Source organism: Telopea speciosissima, chromosome 7 (genome assembly GCF_018873765.1).
Source record: "Telopea speciosissima isolate NSW1024214 ecotype Mountain lineage chromosome 7, Tspe_v1, whole genome shotgun sequence".
Lineage (NCBI taxonomy): Eukaryota > Viridiplantae > Streptophyta > Magnoliopsida > Proteales > Proteaceae > Telopea > Telopea speciosissima.
The window spans coordinates 12155929-12175544 of NC_057922.1; the positions used below are offsets into that span (position 1 = coordinate 12155929).

Sequence of the window (19616 nt, forward strand, 5' to 3'; positions counted from 1 at the left end):
ACAAAAAACATTTCTAGGCCTCGAAACCAACTCTAGTTGGCTGGAAAAAATCACAAGTTTCAACCATATCTCGATTTCTAACTGATCAAAACCTGATCGAAAAACCCGAGTTTTAGAACCTTGCTTACCAATCAACTGCTCCTCCAAAAGAAAAATCATCAAAAAATCTACTTCCAAAAAATATAAACAATATAGAATCAACCGGCTGATTCTGATTCCAAAAGCATTATTCAAGAGACATTTACCATACAAAGAAGTATGCCAAACAAGTTTCTAACATCAATAGTGTCAGTTGGTTTTTTACACATGAAGGGATCTTTCAATCATTTTGACCATTGTATAGATAAGGATCATCTGATAGGCGACAAATAAAATCTAATGGCCCTATCTAAACCATACAGCCCAAAATGCATTAGGCTTCTCTCCCCTATGTCTCCAGTGGTCACTTCTTCAAGCAGAATTTAACTTTTCAACCAAACTTTCAATATATAATTTTGAGTCTAAAAGGGAAGTCAAATTGGCATGATAATCAACCTACGACTAGAAAATTATGTGGACAACATGTGCACTAGAGCACTGACCAAACTAACATGGGCAGAAATAATTGTTGGCTGCAAAACCAAGCGAGGACAATGAGTGAAGAAAATCATACATCAATCTACTATTTAATATAGCCCCATTAATCAATAACAAATCAATAATACTTTCCTTATCTTTTGATAGATAATAATAGATTCAAATTTGGGTTACAGAAATATTTTGTTTTTTGTATGATTATATGAGCTTCCTCCAAAACTAGATTAAACTTCACTAGTTCCAAAGGACAAACTTAACCCAATAAATCCTTGAATTCAGAAAATAATTTGGGCAAAAAACAAAAAATAACCCAGCTATGTTCAAAAAAATTACCACATGTTAAAAGTATGAAAAACAAATCATTTGAATAAGGGACAGATGACACCATTCTCAGGGCTTCAGGGCTAAGGCAAGACCAAACTTGGATACATCAGCAGCCTTTGGATCATACTCAGCTGAAAAAGTCACCAGTGACTTAGGTCTCCATTCTCGCTGCCAAAGCATTGCGACCTTTCCACTGTCACAGAACCTTGTTTTTATGATGGTATAAGGATCAAAGGAATGAGAGCTTCCAATTGTAAAACTATTTTCATAGGTTGAAATCCTATGAGTCATTTCAGCAGCAATGGAAGTTCCAGTGACTGGATTCACCAAGTGAATATAAGAAGCCTTCAGCGTCTCCCCTTTGTCACCCCTACAAGCACAAGATGCAGTTCAAAGAATGTAAGTTTCAACCTTAAAACATCAAAAGATGGAACTTACACCCAGACAGTCACTCAGGCGTTTTTCCCCCACAGCAGCAAATTGCCATGTGGAGTGACAGAAGTGAGCAACAAAGACTAAGATAATAGTAGGGAATATGAGAGATGGAGGGAGAGAGAAAGACAGGACAGATATGAACAAAACATCTTAACAACATGTCTCCATCTTTTTTTTTTTTTGGCTTCCCTCTCCAAGGTACCTCATTCTCCAATCTCCATTGTTCCTCAATTTCTACTTTAGTGTACTCCGTTAATATCTTCTTTGTAAAAGTAATTCCAAGTGCCAAATCAGTCTGAAAGGAATTATGCCAATAACTAAATGAAATTTTTCTGTATTCTGCTTCTCATTCCAACCCTAATTTCAAGGTGATTAGGAATGGTCCCAATTACTTGGCTCTGCAAACAAAGTTTCTCAACAAAAATTACAGCTTCACAAAATTAAACAATCTTTAGATGTAGATTAGGAACTATTGCCTTATAATTTGCAGAAGGAAAATCTTTATGGGAAGGCAGAGTCAAAACTTTCAGTCCTGGAAGCCATTCTAGGATGGAGACATTGTCGACATCCTCTACTCATTTTGATTTTCAGACCAATATTATTAATCAACATGTTAGGATTAGGAAAAGTTAAGGGCAGGTACCCCAGGGTCAGCCATCTAGAGGACCTCAAAATTGGATTGGGCCTCATGGAATAAAAAGTTTTTTGAAAAGAGGCAATGAAATAGGAATATCGTGTGGCCAAATCTAATTTGGGGGTTCTGCTGGGTAGCTGACTGTGGGGTCCTCCTATAAATGCTCTTATAATAAAGGTATACTCTGAGCAATGGGTACTGTTGATAAAATAGGGGGAATACCATACAAAGTGCAGCCCATTTGGTTTCAGATGGACCACCAAGATTGTTGCCAATCCAAGGGTTCCACCATCTATCCAAAATTTCAGAACTTCTAATTCATTCCTCAATTTGGCAGAAATGGCCAAAGCCAACAGTGTCAAAACCATTCAGACACTGTCAGTGCTGGTCCCATTTCCCTAACATTTTTTTTAGGAAATATGTGTCCAATGGTTGTCACTGCCATCACCTGGGTAGATAAAGTAGAGAAAAAGAGAATGGGAGACGATGGTGGCATTTTCAAAGAACATTAAAAAGCCCTACAATCGACAAAACTTGGTACAAGATTCCACATTTCTTCATGAACTCAGTGGTCTATCAATCAAGGATTTAAAATTTTAGAAGTTGTCCTAGTATTTTTTTTTTTTTTCCAGAACAGTAAACAAAGCATTTCCAGTAAAGTTTCAATTATCAAATAATAACAACTGGTCCTTACCACCTTAAGAACAAGGAACAAGTTCCTCAACCATAATCTTCCTCCAACACCCTACCCCCAGGAACAACCAACAAAAAAGGATTATGTACTTCCATTTCATACCAAGGGAGAAATAAAAACACGAGAATTCATGATGCATAACATAGCATCACCAACTAGTACCACTGAACGGTAAACAAAACCATAAAAATATATTGGCAGTTCAAATGTAGCATAATCATTTTGCAAGCAATACAGTTGAAAATGTGTGAACATTTAGGAACCAAAGAACTGAAGAGTAAAAAAATAAGCAGATCTAGCTTCCACTTACAGTATGAGTGCAGCAGAGAAATCAGGCTTGTTCAAGCCAATTCCAACATTATATTTGATGAAGGAGGCAGAAGCAGTATCAAACCCCAATTCACCACCAAAACTAAGCTCCTTGGTCCCAATGGTTGTTGCAAGCTCCAAAAAAGGGGTTGGAGTTAAGCCAATGCTGGAATTGATAGCAGCATGAGGATGAAGATACTGCACATCCAACTGAAGTTCCAAGTACCACACCCCAGAAAAAAAAAACCCAAGATTTTGTTTCAGTAATGATATTGATCCTTACAGAAAATTATTCAAGAAGGTTCAGCATCCTCAAGTAAGTATATTAATAAGCTAAAGAATCTATTCACCAAAAAAAAAAAAGCTAAAGAATCTCAAAGCTGCAGCCATAAAATAGTAATCTACAGAAAATTCATGGCAAAATATTACAAGTGAAATCATACATCAACCTCAGAGATATTCACAGCTCCTTAGCCTACATAACATTTGCCCATATTTACATAGGACTATTCCTTTAGTCCTAAAGTAGCTACCTAATTAAGGATTTGGGCTCAAATTTCTAATAGATAAAAAAGGCATATCAGGGTTGAAGCCCTAGGGTTTAGTAACAGAGACTAGATTAAAGGAAGATAACAGTCAGAATATGTAAGTAACAGGACATAAATCAGCGAAAAATAAAGAGATCAGAATTAGGTCAAAGTAAGAATGGAGATTTCTTGGTAACTCACAAACTAAGATTTAGAATAGGTTGAAATAGGGGTTGAGCAGCATAGTTGTCAAAGCGGCAAGGCGGCCTAATGCGGTGGAGGAGTGCCTAAGCTCTTAGGAGACAAGGCGCCCGCCTAGGCGCGCAAGTGTTAATTTTTATTTCCCCTCTTTTCTAACATTATTTAGTATGCTACAATATGTACCTCATATCATCAAAAATCAACATTAAGCAATTTCAAGTGAAAAAAAAATCAATATTAAGCAATATCAAGTCATCAAAAATCAATATTAAATCACATTAAGTAATCAAAATCAATATTAAGCCACATAAAGTCATCAAAAATCAACATAGAACTAGAAGACAACAGAACTGAAGAAACAAGCTATTGGAAGTTTGAAATAAGCAAAACATACATTTGGTTTATACCATTCTTAGAAAATATGATCTTATCAATAAATAATTAAACTGCTCTCGATTCAGAGAAATGTTCTTGTTCTCTAAGAAGTTTGACTGAGCAAATGATTTTATTTTTACATGAGATTTTTTGTACTATGTAGAATACAAAACCAGCTTTCCAACAAATCCAAGATTGTTTAAATCTGATTTATATTAAAGGAGTTATGTTCCGGTCAAACTTTATATGGTGTGCATGAATGCTGTCAAAATCGTTCTGAATAAAAATATTTTTTTAAATATCAAAACAAATGAATATTTTACCGCACTTTGGGTTTTTAGCAATGTTTTACCATATTAAGATTTATGGAATTTTTAGATTTGAGAAACAACTCAGCATTAGAAAGTTGAAAATATCACCTATCGCCAAAAATCCTATTTTTCTTTTTGAACTGGGGGGGTTGACTTTTTATCCTTTTCGAATTTTATTTTTTTAACTATTTTTATTGGATTCAAATAGGGGGTGTTTGCTTTTATGAATAATATCTTAAGTAAATGAAATACATCATTTACTTAACTGATATTTGGCATAAATAAGTGTCATACCCTAGCCCGATACCAATTAAACCAGTGCAAGGCACCCTGCACTATGGCGGCAGTCGCCTAGGCCCCTAGAGATCCGCCTGGACGCCTTGGGGACGCCTCGACATCTATGTTGCGCGGTTTAATTGGTGGGGTGAACTGATGGCTGAAATCTGAGAGAATCCAGAACTCTAGCCGAGTGCGATGGGTTCTGGAATTAGGGTTTTACGGAAGGGTTTGAAAAAGATCAGTTTGCACGAATGTTGGGAGAAATTTAATGGCTAAAACTAAAAGAACAGATTTGAGAGAGCTATTGGAAATTGAAGGTGGCCAGAAATAGGGTATCCACAGGTTAAGGAAAAGATTATAGAAACTGACCTAACTGAGAAGGTTTTGCACGGTTGACCTCTGGAAAAGCAATTGAAGTGGCCGAACTAGAATTAAAATCACAACGGGAAGATCAAATTATTTTTTGGGGGTGTGAATAATTGAAAGATTAAATTACCCTCACAGCCTTGCGTGACCCAGGGAATTCACCCAAGGACCAAGGAATCCACTCCCAACCATAGTTCAAAAACTCGGCTGATTTTGAATATTTCGAACCCCCTGAGACATCGTACGAAACGTCGAAACCCAAAACAGACAATGCGTTCAATCTCGCTCAATTTGGTCGAGAAAATGCACCGTTTCGTCAAAATTTCGGTCATTTTGCTTTGGTATTTCGTTCATTTCGGCCTTTTGCACCCCGAAATGGCCAAACAAAACTCAGAAAAAATACAATGTTTTGGCGGAGAAATTTCGAGATTTCAGTTGTCTCGACCAAAACAAGACGAGTTTTTGAACTATGCTCCCAACACACTGAATTCACATAGAAATACGCAAACAGAAAACTTCATAGATCAGAATTATAAATAACAGCCAGGATCCCTATTTATAGAGGTAGGGATAAGCCCAGTTGCTTCAATTCCAACAAAAAAAAACTTTCCAAAAAACAAAAACTAGAACTCAGCTTAAGAACTATAACTGAGTTTAACACACTTCTAGAAGCTAAGACAGAAATAGAAACTAAGTGTAAACTATGAAAACCAAAAAACCATTAAGGTTGCAGACTTTAATCTTGTATACAACTTACAACCCTCATACTTGGGGTTATAAAATTGGCCCATTATAATACTGCCAAAAGTAAATAACCCAAGGCCACCATAACCCAACATAGGGCCTAATCATGTACAATTGAGTTTGGCTGCCTGCAACACTTGTAGGTTCAAATTGAACCATAATATGTTGTCTAAGTATGCAACTGGGGTACTCAAGCCCAAAAAGAGCTAAACAGTTAACCAATGGCCCCAACCAACAGAAGAATCAATGCCCAGGTACTCAATCTTAACTCAAGCCTGGTTCAAATGGTTAGGCTCGAGTCAACATTCTACATGGGTTTCAATATTTTGAGAGCACAATTCACACTTCTGAAATACATAAACCTAACCACCAGACTGCAGGACAGTGAACAATTGCAAACAGGTAATGGCCACCTAAAAGTTGCACCCCAATTGTCAACAACAGATCAAAGGAAGTTTTTTTTTTTTGGCAACTGCATGAGACTTGAACCCAGCCGGAGCTCATAAAGGTCCACATTGAATTATGAACATTTAAGAACAAATTTTTCTATTCAAATTTATTCAAAAGAAAGAAAGAAAAAAACTATTTCTCAAAACATAAACATGTGATAGATTTCCTAAAGAGTCCTAGATTTCTGTTTAGCTAGGTTAGCCAAGAAGTATTTCCATTGTAACCATTCAAGAGAACAAGATGTTCAATTGAGGTATTAAGAATGAGACTCTCTGATAAAAGGAAATAGCCACCAAAGCAAGTTTCTAACCACCACCACCAACCCCCCCCCCCCCCCCCCAAAAAAAATAAAACAAACTAAATTGATGTTATCCAGCCAATGACTCAAGCAGAATCTCCCCCACCATTAAATCCAGGCATCCAAAGTTAATGTGAACCGATATCTCCAAGACAAAGCAACACTTAGCAGTTGGCAATCCTAGTCAAGGTGACATAGAAAGGAATAAACTGACTAAGTTAACATTTATGATTCAAGTTTCTGTGAGTGATGCATGGCAAATAGTCTGAGGTGTAAATATAAACATACATATTAAAAAACGAAATCTAATTAAATAAAAACATGAAAGAAAGATATTTATATAAAGTAGGAATCTCTAATTCCCACTAGAAAAAAAGAATCTCTGCAGCATTCAACTTGAGATAGGCCTCTTATTTGTTCCCCCTTTATAACTGTCATCGTCAATTATGTAAAGTAGACATTCTCTTTGAAATTCCTTTTAAAAAAGTTCAATCATCTCACTCATTAAAATTCAGATCTCTTGAATATTTTTTTTAACATAATTTTTTTTTCTTTCTAAAAGTTCACTCATCTCACTCACTAAAATACATATTTCTTGAATATTTCTTATAACATAAGAAATCACATGGGAAGAATTAATTAGAGAGGAGACTCCAGTGCATTCTTCTCCCTTCCTTTCTATCATCTTCACTATTGCAGTTGCAACTACCAACAAAGCCCACCAGTTTCCCATTTACTGTTATATTGTGCTTACTTGAGAATGAATAATGGTAGGAGGAATATCTGTTTGCTCTTGATGCAGAGAAAAACAACATTGTAGGCTTTGCAACAGTTGCAGCAGGCCTTTTTGGAATTTTGGTCCACGGGCCCATGGAGAATACACTTTAGGGTTGAAGTTTATACCATTAGATAGAGCTTAATAAGTACAATATAGGATTCAAACATTTTTATCATAGGTCCAGTAGATTATACGCTATTGTAGGTTAAATTACATTTTAGTGGCAAAGGCAGTTTGGTACTTGAGAATATATAAGGTATTTTGAAGGAACTAACATGTCATTGGGTTTATTTACCTACTAGTATAGGTTGGTTAGTTGCTCTAGGGGAGGTATTCCACTTTTAGTTCGACTTCTGTTCAGTGGCTTATAGGTTTTGACAACGAATTAGAAAGTCCTAGTCATCAGGACTTAGGCTGGGCAGTAACTATCCACGTACCTACACAAGTTTAACATTGAATAAAGAGTTTCTCTCTCAAAGCTTTGTACTATGGATTTCTTCAAATCCTAGGTGAATTCCTAGGTAGTATCTTTTCTTCTTCTTCTTCCTTCTACTTTAATGTTTATATATTATTACAGCAGCTTACTTCAACATAATAATCAGCCCTCTTTCACCATTACATTTCTCTCAAAAACCCTCCCAAATTACTTAACTACCATAACTGTCTCCCATCCCATGTCCCATCAATCTTAGCCTACGACTTTTTACCCATATCAAAACCCTGACAATTGGACTATATTACTTTCTATTTCAGTTTCTTCATAAAAGAACCTTTTCCAACCATTCAAGACTCCATCCAACTTCACAAAACCATAATCCTTTTTAAACCTAGCCTATCCTAATTGTTCACAAGGTGCACCGCCAGTTTAAGGGTGTTTTGGGTACTGGGTTAATATTTATGGGTAGTTATGTAATGTTCTTTATTATTACTGTTCTTTCTTGTAATTTTACAGCTTCATAATTATAAGGGAAGTAGTTTTCTGTCCGGGAGTGTGGCCTACGCCAGCACTCACATATGTCTATCTCTCCTCCTCAAAACAAGGAGGCAAAGGTGTCTTTTCATAATTATAAATAGGGAAAAAGAACGCTACCTGGTCGTGTGGCCAGTGTAGCTCCTGCTCTTAGACACAAAACCCCCCCTGCCCCCATGGAAAGGCTGAAATCCCGCCCAGGTCAATAATTGTGTGTGAGCTCCCATTGGTCAGCATGCATGGGCAGGCTCTAGAGGCCCAGGTAGCATTCTCTTGCCCTTATAAACATATTGTGGGAGGTCTCGGCTTGATATTCTATTCAAGCGTGAGCCTCCTTCCTTGTCTCTCAGTTTCTCTCTTCTTTCTCTTCTCGCTTTCTCTCTCATTGTTTCTTCTTCCTTTTCTCTTCTTTGCTGGTGTAAGTGCTAATCTCTTGCCCTAAATACTGTTACACTAATCATACACTACCATTCCTGCTAAAGCTAACCCTAATTTCGACATAAATCCTTATTGCTTTTAATCCTTTTCTGTAGTCTGTATCTAAACAGCAAAATTTCACTTCTTCCACAATGGAAGATTACTATTCTTGCATAATCTGGGAGTTAAATCACTCTGGAGGCTATTGTAGTCATGGAGTCCTATATCACCAAATGTCAATAATATCATCTACAGGTGAATGATTCTATTTGTTATTTCCCTTCCTATTTGATTTGGCCAATTCTTGATTTGCCTTTTCTTTTAATGAGCAGTATTTCTATGTCTTTAAATTTTATTTTTTTTTCTTTTTTGGCAAAAGTGCAGCACAAAAATCATTGTGGCACACCTAAAGCAACAGTTTCCCTTTTAAGCCATTAATTTAAAGAATAACTCATCTCAACCATTGGGTGTCCTAACCTGAAACCAGGACTAAGGAAACAACTATCAAAATTGAATTTTAAAATTGATCTCTTGATACGGCCGCATGTGTTTGTTCCTCATTAGATCTATGATTAGAGTATTCTTCCACTCTATTGTGTTCATCTGAAATACCTCAATGGTTATCCGAAAGAGAAGCAGCAATTATATGAAATGGTTGGACAGATCGTTGCCTGTAAGAACAACCACAAGCGACCAAAAAATAGAGCAAGGTATCAATTGCTTACGCCTGCCTTCATCTTTCAGTTTAAAATTGACAAAGATCATGTAGTTCTCAATAGGCCCACAATCAAAGACCAAAACTGAGGCCTAAAACTCAAAAGCTGAAATTGAATCCTAGGCCAAATAACAGTACCGCAAGCCTGCAACTTGAATTTAGATTGTTGTTTCTATTGTTTGTCTTTTTCCAGTTCAATCTAGGATCTGTAACATCTGTTCAGTTTGAAGAGATTGTATAAAGATCTGTTTCTCTTCCTACGGCTTGTTTAAACAGGGAGGATGTGGTTTAAAGAAAAGCATAGATTTGAAAATTAACTGGAGAACTGAGGTAATTTGGCCCTAAAAAATGTACACAAGATGTTTGTTCCTACTTCCCGTAAGCGACAAAAGTAAATGGCTCTATTGGTGACAGGTATATTATAAGGATTTTAAACTTGGAATCGAGGATCAAATCTGTCCCTGCCGATTCTGGTCTCTGATCCAGACCGGAATCGGATTGCAAAATCCCTAGAATTGACCCCAGATCTGAAACCCATCAATCTGATCCTAAAAACCCTAGAATCGGCCGCTCCGGAATGGCCAGAGTCGGGATCGGTCACGGCCGATTCGATCGATCCAGTTCCGACTTTTAAAACGTTGGTCTATGAACAATCATAATATCAACAGCTCTAATTGAATGCACTAGATATTAGTGGTTGAAAAGGAGGACTGTTGTACTAGGAATGGCACAACAATCGTTGCACTAGCCTTTGAAAAAATGTGCAATTATTTCTTTTTCTTATTTTTAATTTCTTAATTTATTTTTCCATTTACTTCATTTTATTAATGTAATTTGCATTATGTGGCCATATCACCTGTGCAAGTTCAGAAGGTTGGACATTGGAGACACATTCACACTTGGCGCTTACACCATGTACCTAGGCAATACTTCTAGGCTTCCAGCATATTATTATTACCTAGTTTAGACAAAAATAAAATCATAATTACCCAGGTACCCCATGTTAATCCCATAAAAACATAGCTTCATGTTTTAGAATTATCATCAAACCTCTCCTTTGGCTTTTCTACATAACAATTGGCCAACAATATTACCTATTTTGTGAAGGAAACATCGTTCGATGATGGAACAAACTACAAACTGCAAAATTCCCTTACTTATAAACTTCAAACAATCAACTCAGCCCACCCCCACCCTCCCTTCCCCACTCTTCTGGATCAAACTTATCCTCATAGAATTCAAATGCAAAATAACTGGTTCTACACTTTCCATTTCTTCTTGTAATGTACTAACCTTGCCAGACTTGTGATCAGGTATTTTGAAGCTGAGAGCCGTTCTTGTACAGGGGAAGATATCATTTATAGCGATTGTTGTTGAAATCTACAAACAAAGGGGATTGGTTAAGCAAGAAAGCCTCTAGGATTCAATAAAGAAAAAAGCAAGATATATAATAAGTGCACATAATATCAGCTTAGACATACATGCCCCAACAGGAGCATCAACAAGAGCAGAATCACAAACAATAAGATATGTAAATAAGCCTAAATATTTATTTTTGTAAAAATACCCCTTACATTGGATCCAGTGTCAACTTTTAAATCCACTGTAGCATTTCCACTCTTGTACTGTGTACTTATGTCACCCAAAAAAAAATGACCCCCCTTCACACCAGTAGCCGTTAGTGCCTGAAAAACCAAAAATAAATAAATAAATTCTGAGTCAGCTGACCAGGAATCAGAGAACAAGTGCCAATAATAAGAAAAATCTACGGTAACAAGTATAGATCACACCATATTGCAAGACCATCTTGCCCATACACTTTCTCAGTTCATTTATTTTTCTTTTTTTTCTTTTTCCCTAATAGCTGTCTCTTGTTTATGTTTCTAAGTTTCAATGAATAGCAATTAAAACGTAAATGCAATGTTGAGCAACTCATATGACCACAAGAGTTCCAATTAGTTTGGAACACACTCTATATCACATGGTAGTTATAACTTATAAATATATCATAGGCATACCCTGCGACCGTACCAAATTAGCTTATCATGCTCTTAAGATCCTAGTCAATGTGATGATCTATAAATCATACCATGTATCAGTCTAACGAGATATAAACATCTACAAGCAAATGGCATCATCAGTTACCATAAGCTAAATTCTATCAATAAGATTTATCTAAGACATCATAACAGCAATAAAATGAAAGAAAACCGCTGAAAAAAACCACCACCAAAGTATATAAATCATATATACCAATCCATAATCGCTCAACATCGATAGAGTGAACTTGTGGCCGAAGTTGTAGTCTTTGTTTAAAAGATCTGCACAGAAACATGTATATCTTGAAAGAGAAGAATAGAACGCAAAAAAAAAAAAAATTTGAAAAAAATAAATAAATAGAAAGAGAGGAATGACTAAAAAAATCAGTCAATCAACTGGCATCCAGAAATTAAGTCAATACTTTCATGAAAATGAACACAGGGATCCAAAACAACAAGAAACATCCATAATGCTTTAAAGCTCAATCAAGTAATCAACAGTTGTAAAAACTTCCTTTGCTCCACCTCACACAAAAAAAAAAAGGTGCACAAAATCCAATTATTAATAGTGACAATATTAGGAACTTGGTTCTTTCAAACCAGCAAACTAGGCTCAACTGATAGATCTGTTTTGTGGTTCTTGCCTCCTCTTTAGTTATAAAACCCACTTCCTTGAGTTGTGCAATTATCTCTTTGATCATTCAGTTCATTTAATTTTTCCCATTACTGTGGAGATTTAATCATTAAATCTGAACTGTCAAATAAACCAATTGAAATCTAACCTCAATTGCCTCCTGGCCATATCGTACATATATACATATACATATCAAAAACCGAAAATCAAACTCTCTTTCATTATGGTCCTATAGGTTCTTATAAAGATTCAGTTCAAGTTCGGTTTGGTTCTGAGTTGACTTGTTTCCTGAATTTTTTCCATGCACATAAACATGAAACTCCCTAGTTTCAGTGTTGACTAGTTTGTTTGATGTGATTCTTCTTATATTTGTGTTCTCTTTCTGTTTCCTGAGTTTTCTCCCATGCACATAAACATGAAACTCCCTAGTTTCAGTGTTGACTAGTCTGTTTGATGTGATTCTTCTTATATTTGTGTTCTCCTTTTTCAAGTTGCCAAAACCTAGATCCCGGTTTAGAAATCAGGGTTTTGTCTGGCGCAGCATAAGCCCAGATTAAACGGTTTTTCTGATAACCATAAACCCAGAAGCTGAAAACCCTGCTGGCGATGTGTATTTCAGCAGCCAAGCAACTAGAAATAATGGGAGAAAGAAAGAGGAAAAGAAGAAGAACTAGGAGGGAAAATAGATGAGGTTGATGTGAAGAAAAGGGGGAGGGAGAGAGAAAATCATGGATGTCCAAAAGGGAGAAAAAAGAGACAGCCGTAAGGGAGAGGTCTAGTAATTCAATGACACAATAACTCTTTTTTCTTTCCTGAATTCAGTCGATGGGGTACAAGAATAAAGATAAGACTCCAAAAATATAAAAATAGCAACTACTAAAACTAAGAAACTGAATATACTTGGACTTCTAATGTAAGACTAGAACCAGAAAAGGTGTAATCCGAGGCAAGATCAAATAGAAAATCTCCAAAGAACAAGAAAGAGAGCAATGGAATCCCAAAGAGAACAATGGGAAGATCAAATAGAAAATCTCCAAATAAAAAGAAAGAGAGCAATGGAATCCCAAAGGGAACAATGGGATCCCAAAGGGAACAATGGGATCTCCAAAGAACCAAAATGATGAGATCTCAAAAGATAACCAAGAGAAATAATCCCACAAAATAATAACCTGTTGAGGCTGTTGATGCTGCAGCTGAATGATATTTTGGTTGTAAGAAGAATCCTCAAATCAGAAGATCACAGTTGGTAGCAAGAAAAGAAGACCGATCAGCACCTAGGGTTTTGAAACCCCAAGATTCCTTCCAAGAACCAAAGATGGGGAACTGACCCTTGCAATGGTGATGGATCTTGGACTTGGCAGCAACAAGAAAACCCAAAAGATTGATATGAACTGTTTGCAAAGAATTTCCAGCAATCTTGAAAAGCTTCTTGAGATCGGCTAGGGCAGAATTAGGGTTTGGTGATAAAAGTCAATGGAAAAGGATGGGGGAATGGAATGGGAAAAGGTGGGTTGGCTATCTCAGCCTGGGCATCTCACCCATCCTATCTCAGGATTTTCACAAAGGCTCAAGCCAATATTTCATTAATCAAATTCGTGTACAACGCTGGCCTCCCTTACAAACTTAACTTGAAAATAGACTTACACTCTAAAAAGGAAAGACTTAACCCTATCCTTAACTAATAAGGTATCCTACGTTGACTAGGAAAGTGAAATAATAAAGAAAATAGACTCAAAACATGACACTAACTAAATTAATGAAGTAAATCCCAATTTCCTACTTTCTACTCATATTAGGCCCATTAAATTGGCCAATTACAAAAGCCCAACACATATATAACCCAACCCAAGGCTTATTCCACTAAAATAAGCCCAAAGTGACTTATCTACATCAACTCCTTCTAAAACACTTACTTGCTACTTAAGACTAATAAAAAAGTATCAAGAAAACTAACCATGCTAGACTATTTAAAAGAAAATATCGCCTAAAGATATATCTGCTAAAACTGAATTTATTCTTGAAAATCTGAGTTTCTGTGACCTATTAGAGTAATTCCAAATCTGAATCTTAGCTCTGACCTTCCTCTACTGCAATGTATCTCAAGTTCTTGAGTATAGCTTCAAATTTCAGCAACCTGGGTTTCATCTATTTCTTACCAGATTCCAGTACCATCAGATAGACCATTTTTCCTAGCATACTCAACAGAATCATAAGAGTATTCTGACCACTAGTTTGAGAGTTATATAACTTCTCCTACCATTCTTCTATTTTGGTCCTATGCAAGTTTACTAGATTCTAGATTGATCCCGGACTGTTAGCAGTTTTTTGGATCCAAAGCCCTATCAACTTTGCATTTTGCAAGGTAGGATAATTTGTAACTTCACTTTTTTTAAGATCCTAGGAAATCTAAGAAGACTACCTCTTGAATTGGGAACAAGACCTCAAAGACCCTCAAAAGAAGGGTTTGCAGATAGATTCAAAGTAGTCTGTTCCAATATCCTTTGCCTCTTCCAATTCTGTCAGTATCCCTCAAGGCATCCTTGATATCCGTTGCTTTTGCAATTGGTTCCTTCATAATGATGTGAATCTTCTTGAGTATTTGGAAAGAAATAATTAACAAAAGTTTTCAGAGAAATATATGAATAGCTCAGTATTTGGGAGACATTATTATAATTAGAAAATCTAATTAAGTGGCCCCTTCTGGTAATTTTCACAGGATATCTCGAATCTGTTAAGACAGAGTTGAAGATTTTACCCTCCCAGTACCGTTGTAACGTCAAATTTCCTTCTTGAACTTCCCTTCTTTGCATGCCAATGAAAGTCAACTTTAATGGAAGTCTTTTTTGGGGAAACCAAGTTTAGTAGGTATAGGAGAAGCCTTTCGTAATCAGGATGGCTAACACTTTGGTGTACTCCGAACGGATAGGAATCGCTAACTTGATGACTACCAAATTAAAATCAATCATCAAATGTTTGAGGCTATGTTCTACCTTACAGTGGTGCAATTTGACTTTGGGGAACTTGGCCTTTGGTCTTTAATTTGTTATCCTCAAGTAGGAAAATTTCAAGGAGCTATTATCATCTTGATATGCGTGTGAGGTCGTTATGCCAAGCTCAGAAAGTTTTGTTCTCTGGGTGGGTTCATTCTAGCAACTAGGTCAAGGGTGTCATGCTGTCAAACTCTAACTAAGAACTCCAGGAGAGTGAGAACCTGGCCCTTCAAGATCATCCTTCCCTGGTTGACTCCCTCAAACTCTTTCAATAGATATTTAAGAACCCAAATTATAGAACTGACTGGATCACTGGAATCCATTTAAATGGGGCATGGATAAATCTGTAGTGCCCCGTACTGGAGCCAAAAGATCCAACAAGAAAAGTAGCACACCACAAGCTATTAGCACCATCATGTCTCCTCACTTTAACAACAAAACTGATGTTGTATTTGATACCACTGAATATAATAAAGAGGTTAACTAGAGAGGTAAAATGATAAATTTCTAGGAAAATAAGATACGACAAAAAGCTTCCTACACGGACATTTAGAAAAGAATTGCCTCAATGGGCACAATTTTTTTTGCCACATGGAAGAATTGGGTCTACATGGAATAGTCTGAATACACCACATGTCTAATGTCAGACTCAAATTCAATCACACCCCTCAATGTAATGGCATACCCTTCCATGTATGTCCATCCACCCCACTTCCATCCACGTGCACCCTCTTGGCAGGCCTAGATTTTTCAATGGCTTGTTTTGACACATAGCAAACTCCATTTAGCCTGAAACCTGACATGTGAACAGGGGACCTTAAGGTCTATCTGTTCATAAAATTTCAGTCCCTTCTAACATGCCATGTGGCAAAACTAGGTGCCCATTAAGGAGATTCCATCCTAAAGGGCTATTAGGAAATCCAACTTCTTAAGATATATTGCAAATATGTAATGAAACTTCCAAGGTTTCAATATTCAAATAAAATAACTTCAAAATTTTCTTTTTTTTACATCTTCCGAGAAGCTCATAAGTAAATTTCAGTTTATTCCGCTTAGAAAAATTATTCGAGCAGAAGTGTTTTAACTTTTATGAATAAAAATTATAGAGCATAGTATAGTGCTTCAGTCCCACTTAAAGCACCTAAAAAATGAAACGCAACAGTTTCAAGTGGGGAGGGGAAAAACTGGACAGATAAAAACTTAATACAGTTAAAAGAGCATAATTGAACTGCCAAGAAACATATATGGGATGCTTTGGAGGAGATCATCTATGCATGCCCAGATCAGTGATGAGGATTTCCATCACCAGCCCAACATACACAGAAGCATATATTATTACGGCCAAAATCCTAAAGTTGGAATAACGATCATCTCACATTCAATGAACACTCATAGCTCTAGTCTTCTACATGAGTACAGTCTTTGATCAAAAAAAATAAAAATAAAATACATGAGTACAGGTGACTTTTGAATTTAAACGAGTAGTTTGGAATACCTATGTTGCATGTACTCTTCCAGGTACCCTCACCGACACATGCAAAATTTCGAAAACTCCACCAGACTTTAATGAGATACTTATAGATTTCATTTTACTTTTTTTATATGTTTATTTCTTCCCTCAACCGTGCAACATGAATTAACATTTACCACAACCAATGAGTTTCACATTTTTCAACTGAGTTTTCTACCTGGCAATCATAACAAGCCATTCACACTGCGTTTTGTCCATAAAACAAACCAAAACAAAACAACCATCAATAAAACCAATAAGGTCCATATATCAATAAAGCTGGATTAACATTTTCAGTTATTCCAACTAATTATAAGAATCTAATCAGTCCTTTTACCCTTGGCTTTCTTGCCAATCTCTGAAAACGGTGCAGGACTATTAGCCATCTCTACTCCAAAAGCAGAAGTACTGAAATACCCTGTACAGTAAGAAGTTGAATCAGCATACTTCCCCAAGTTACACCAGTGAACAAAAGGCAATGCAGTTTGCAGAAATGGTTAAATATGAGTAGCAACCAATATTCAAACGATCAGAACTACTTCATGTTGATATGCACAAGATATATCTAAAGAAAAACTTCCCAGTTCCCAAAAATCGATAAATATGAGAAATAACCATTGTTTGACTAATCAGAGCAACTTCATGCCTACTATGCATCTATGCCCAATATAAAGCATTGAACAAAAAGTAACCCAATTCTAAAAAAATGAATAAATAGACCATTAACCACTAATCAAGCCTCCAGAACAACTTTATTTGTACTCCCTAAGATATAGCTTTAAACAAAATGCAAATCAGTTATTTAGAAATTGACAAATGAGCAGTGACCAATACTCTAGCAATCAAAATAACTTCATGTATCCATAGAGCCCTAATGAAAGTTGAGAACGAGGATTCTCGATCTGAGAACAAGAGCTTCATCAGTCTATGGATTCACATATCTGTCAATACCTATTGCAACAGCCCGCGATAATCTACAGGGGAAAAAAAAACAAATAAATTACTGGGTGCTTTTATTTCTTCAGAACACGATTACCTGAAGAAAGACTGGGCGATATTGAAAAAAGAAACTTTGTCTTTCGGAAAGAAACAAATAAAAAAAAAGAGCTATAAAGCAAGCTAACAGAAAGAATTGGAGGGAAGAACAGCAATGGTGTTGGAGAGCACGAAACAGGGGTTCAGCGACTCCGGCCCCTGCACGGCTACTCGTATTGGGAGAAGACCCATTGCTTCTTGGGTTTCCATAAACTTATTGTTAAACCACATGGAATGTTAGATTGGAATCTTCACCTTGATGGAAGGAGGGTTTAGAAGACGGGCTTAAGAGCCAACGAGGTTTGCGACATGGGAAATTTTAGGACCCGTTTGGCATTCTTCATTCGTTGTGTTTGACGGAATCTTTGAGCTGCATGCTCTGGGAAAATGTTCTTTGGGGGAGGGAGGGCAGGCCACGCCCGGCCATACGTAACAGTGGCCGAAATGCCCGCCCCACCCGTTTGAAAGGCAGAAATTCTCTTTCCTGAGATGTCATTGCGCACGCTCTTATTGGCTGCCTCATGTGTATAGCCCCTGCACTCTCCTACTTTTGTTTCTTCATGTCTCAATTGTTTTTTTTTGGGAAAAATAAATCTGTCCGAGAGTATAGCCAACACCAGCACTTCCATGTCTATCTCTCTCCTCCCCGTATAAAAAGAAATCTCTACCTTTTTTATTGAGGATGAGAGAGATAGACACATGGGAGTGCAGGAGTAGGCCACCTTCCCGGACAGAAAACTATTTCCCTTTTTTTTGGGGGGAACAAAAAATGTATAGACATCCGTTCGTTATTACTAGTTCATTTTTTTGTTTTAGGAAACGGGGCAAAAAATGCTAAGAAATAGAAATACAAAAAAGAAAAAGAAAAAGGGAAGCTCAATTCGAACCTTTTCTGTCCCAAAAATATAAGGCAAAAAATAAGAGGTGGGGGATGAAACTGGGCTTTTGTGAGAAATGGATTCACGTTCTCCTTATTGTGTTAGCACATTGTCTTACTCATTTTTATCAATGATGGTGTATAAGGGTGTAGTTAAACCTTCTCATGACTTCAAACAAGGTGATCTTCTTTCCCCAAGCCTATTTGTCCTATGCGTTGAGTGTTTTATATTGTCGATTGTTGAGATGGCATTGTCTAGTAATATCCTGAGCATAGTTAGTAAATTTGATGTATTATACGCATGTCTGTATGTATGAATGGAATTTTTTTTAACATGTAATTTCACATATACGGTAACAGATATGATTTTTAGAGTGTAAAATACATATTTTACACATATTATTTGTGTATTATTGATATTATCCATTTATTCTTAGTATTATTTGTTTTACATTGTTTTTTTAGGAAAAAGTTAATAAATGAGAGCCCAAAATCGCAAAATAGATAATCCCCACCCTTCCCGATTACCAAACATGGCAGCTTTTTTATTATTATTATTATTGGTAAAAACCAAACTAGGTAGTTGGAAGTTTGGAACCTAGTCTTTCCCTCTTCTTAGTTTATCTTCTTCGTCTCTGTCCCCGAACGAGGTCAGCGGTGACCGGTGACCGGTGACCGGTGACTAAGGTTATTGACTCAATACGACAATACCCCTTGCTCCCTTCCTCTTCTCCGTTAATTTTCTCGACTCCCGATTGATTGCAGAGAACTCCATCAAAGGTGATTGCAGCGATGCAAGTCTCCACCTGAGTCTATTTAGTTAGGTAGTAATCTGTCAAGAGACTCAGTAATGGAAGTGCCATTTTGGCAAAGGTTATTGGATCAATAGAGTTATTCTTATGTTGCGTGATAGGGCAAATTGTCACCTAGTAATAGATAGTGAAGTAATGTTTCTTCACAAGTCCGGTGAACCTTCACTTACATGAAGTGAAAGACCTCTTCACGTACGCTAAGTTGACATGTGGCAATCCAACCACTGGCAACCTATTGTTATGATTTTTATTTTTTGGTTAAATTACACCACAGGTGCGCAATCTTTATGAAAAAATTGTTTTTGGTGCTCGTAAT

The 19616-nt window shown here is 36.7% G+C and overlaps 1 protein-coding gene across 1 annotated transcript; it reads right to left on the minus strand.

Annotated features, from left to right (window-relative positions):
* Window positions 1–682: 682 nt before the first annotated feature.
* Window positions 683–17806, minus strand: LOC122668889 (mitochondrial outer membrane protein porin 4). Its single transcript, XM_043865453.1, has 7 exons — window positions 17613–17806; window positions 16914–16994; window positions 11657–11724; window positions 10978–11088; window positions 10697–10783; window positions 2974–3182; window positions 683–1270 (listed from the first exon to the last, which is right to left on the minus strand). Exons 2-7 carry the CDS (start codon window positions 16960–16962, stop codon window positions 967–969), a joined length of 828 nt encoding a protein of 275 aa, XP_043721388.1. The 5' UTR covers window positions 16963–16994; window positions 17613–17806; the 3' UTR covers window positions 683–966.
* Window positions 17807–19616: the final 1810 nt, after the last annotated feature.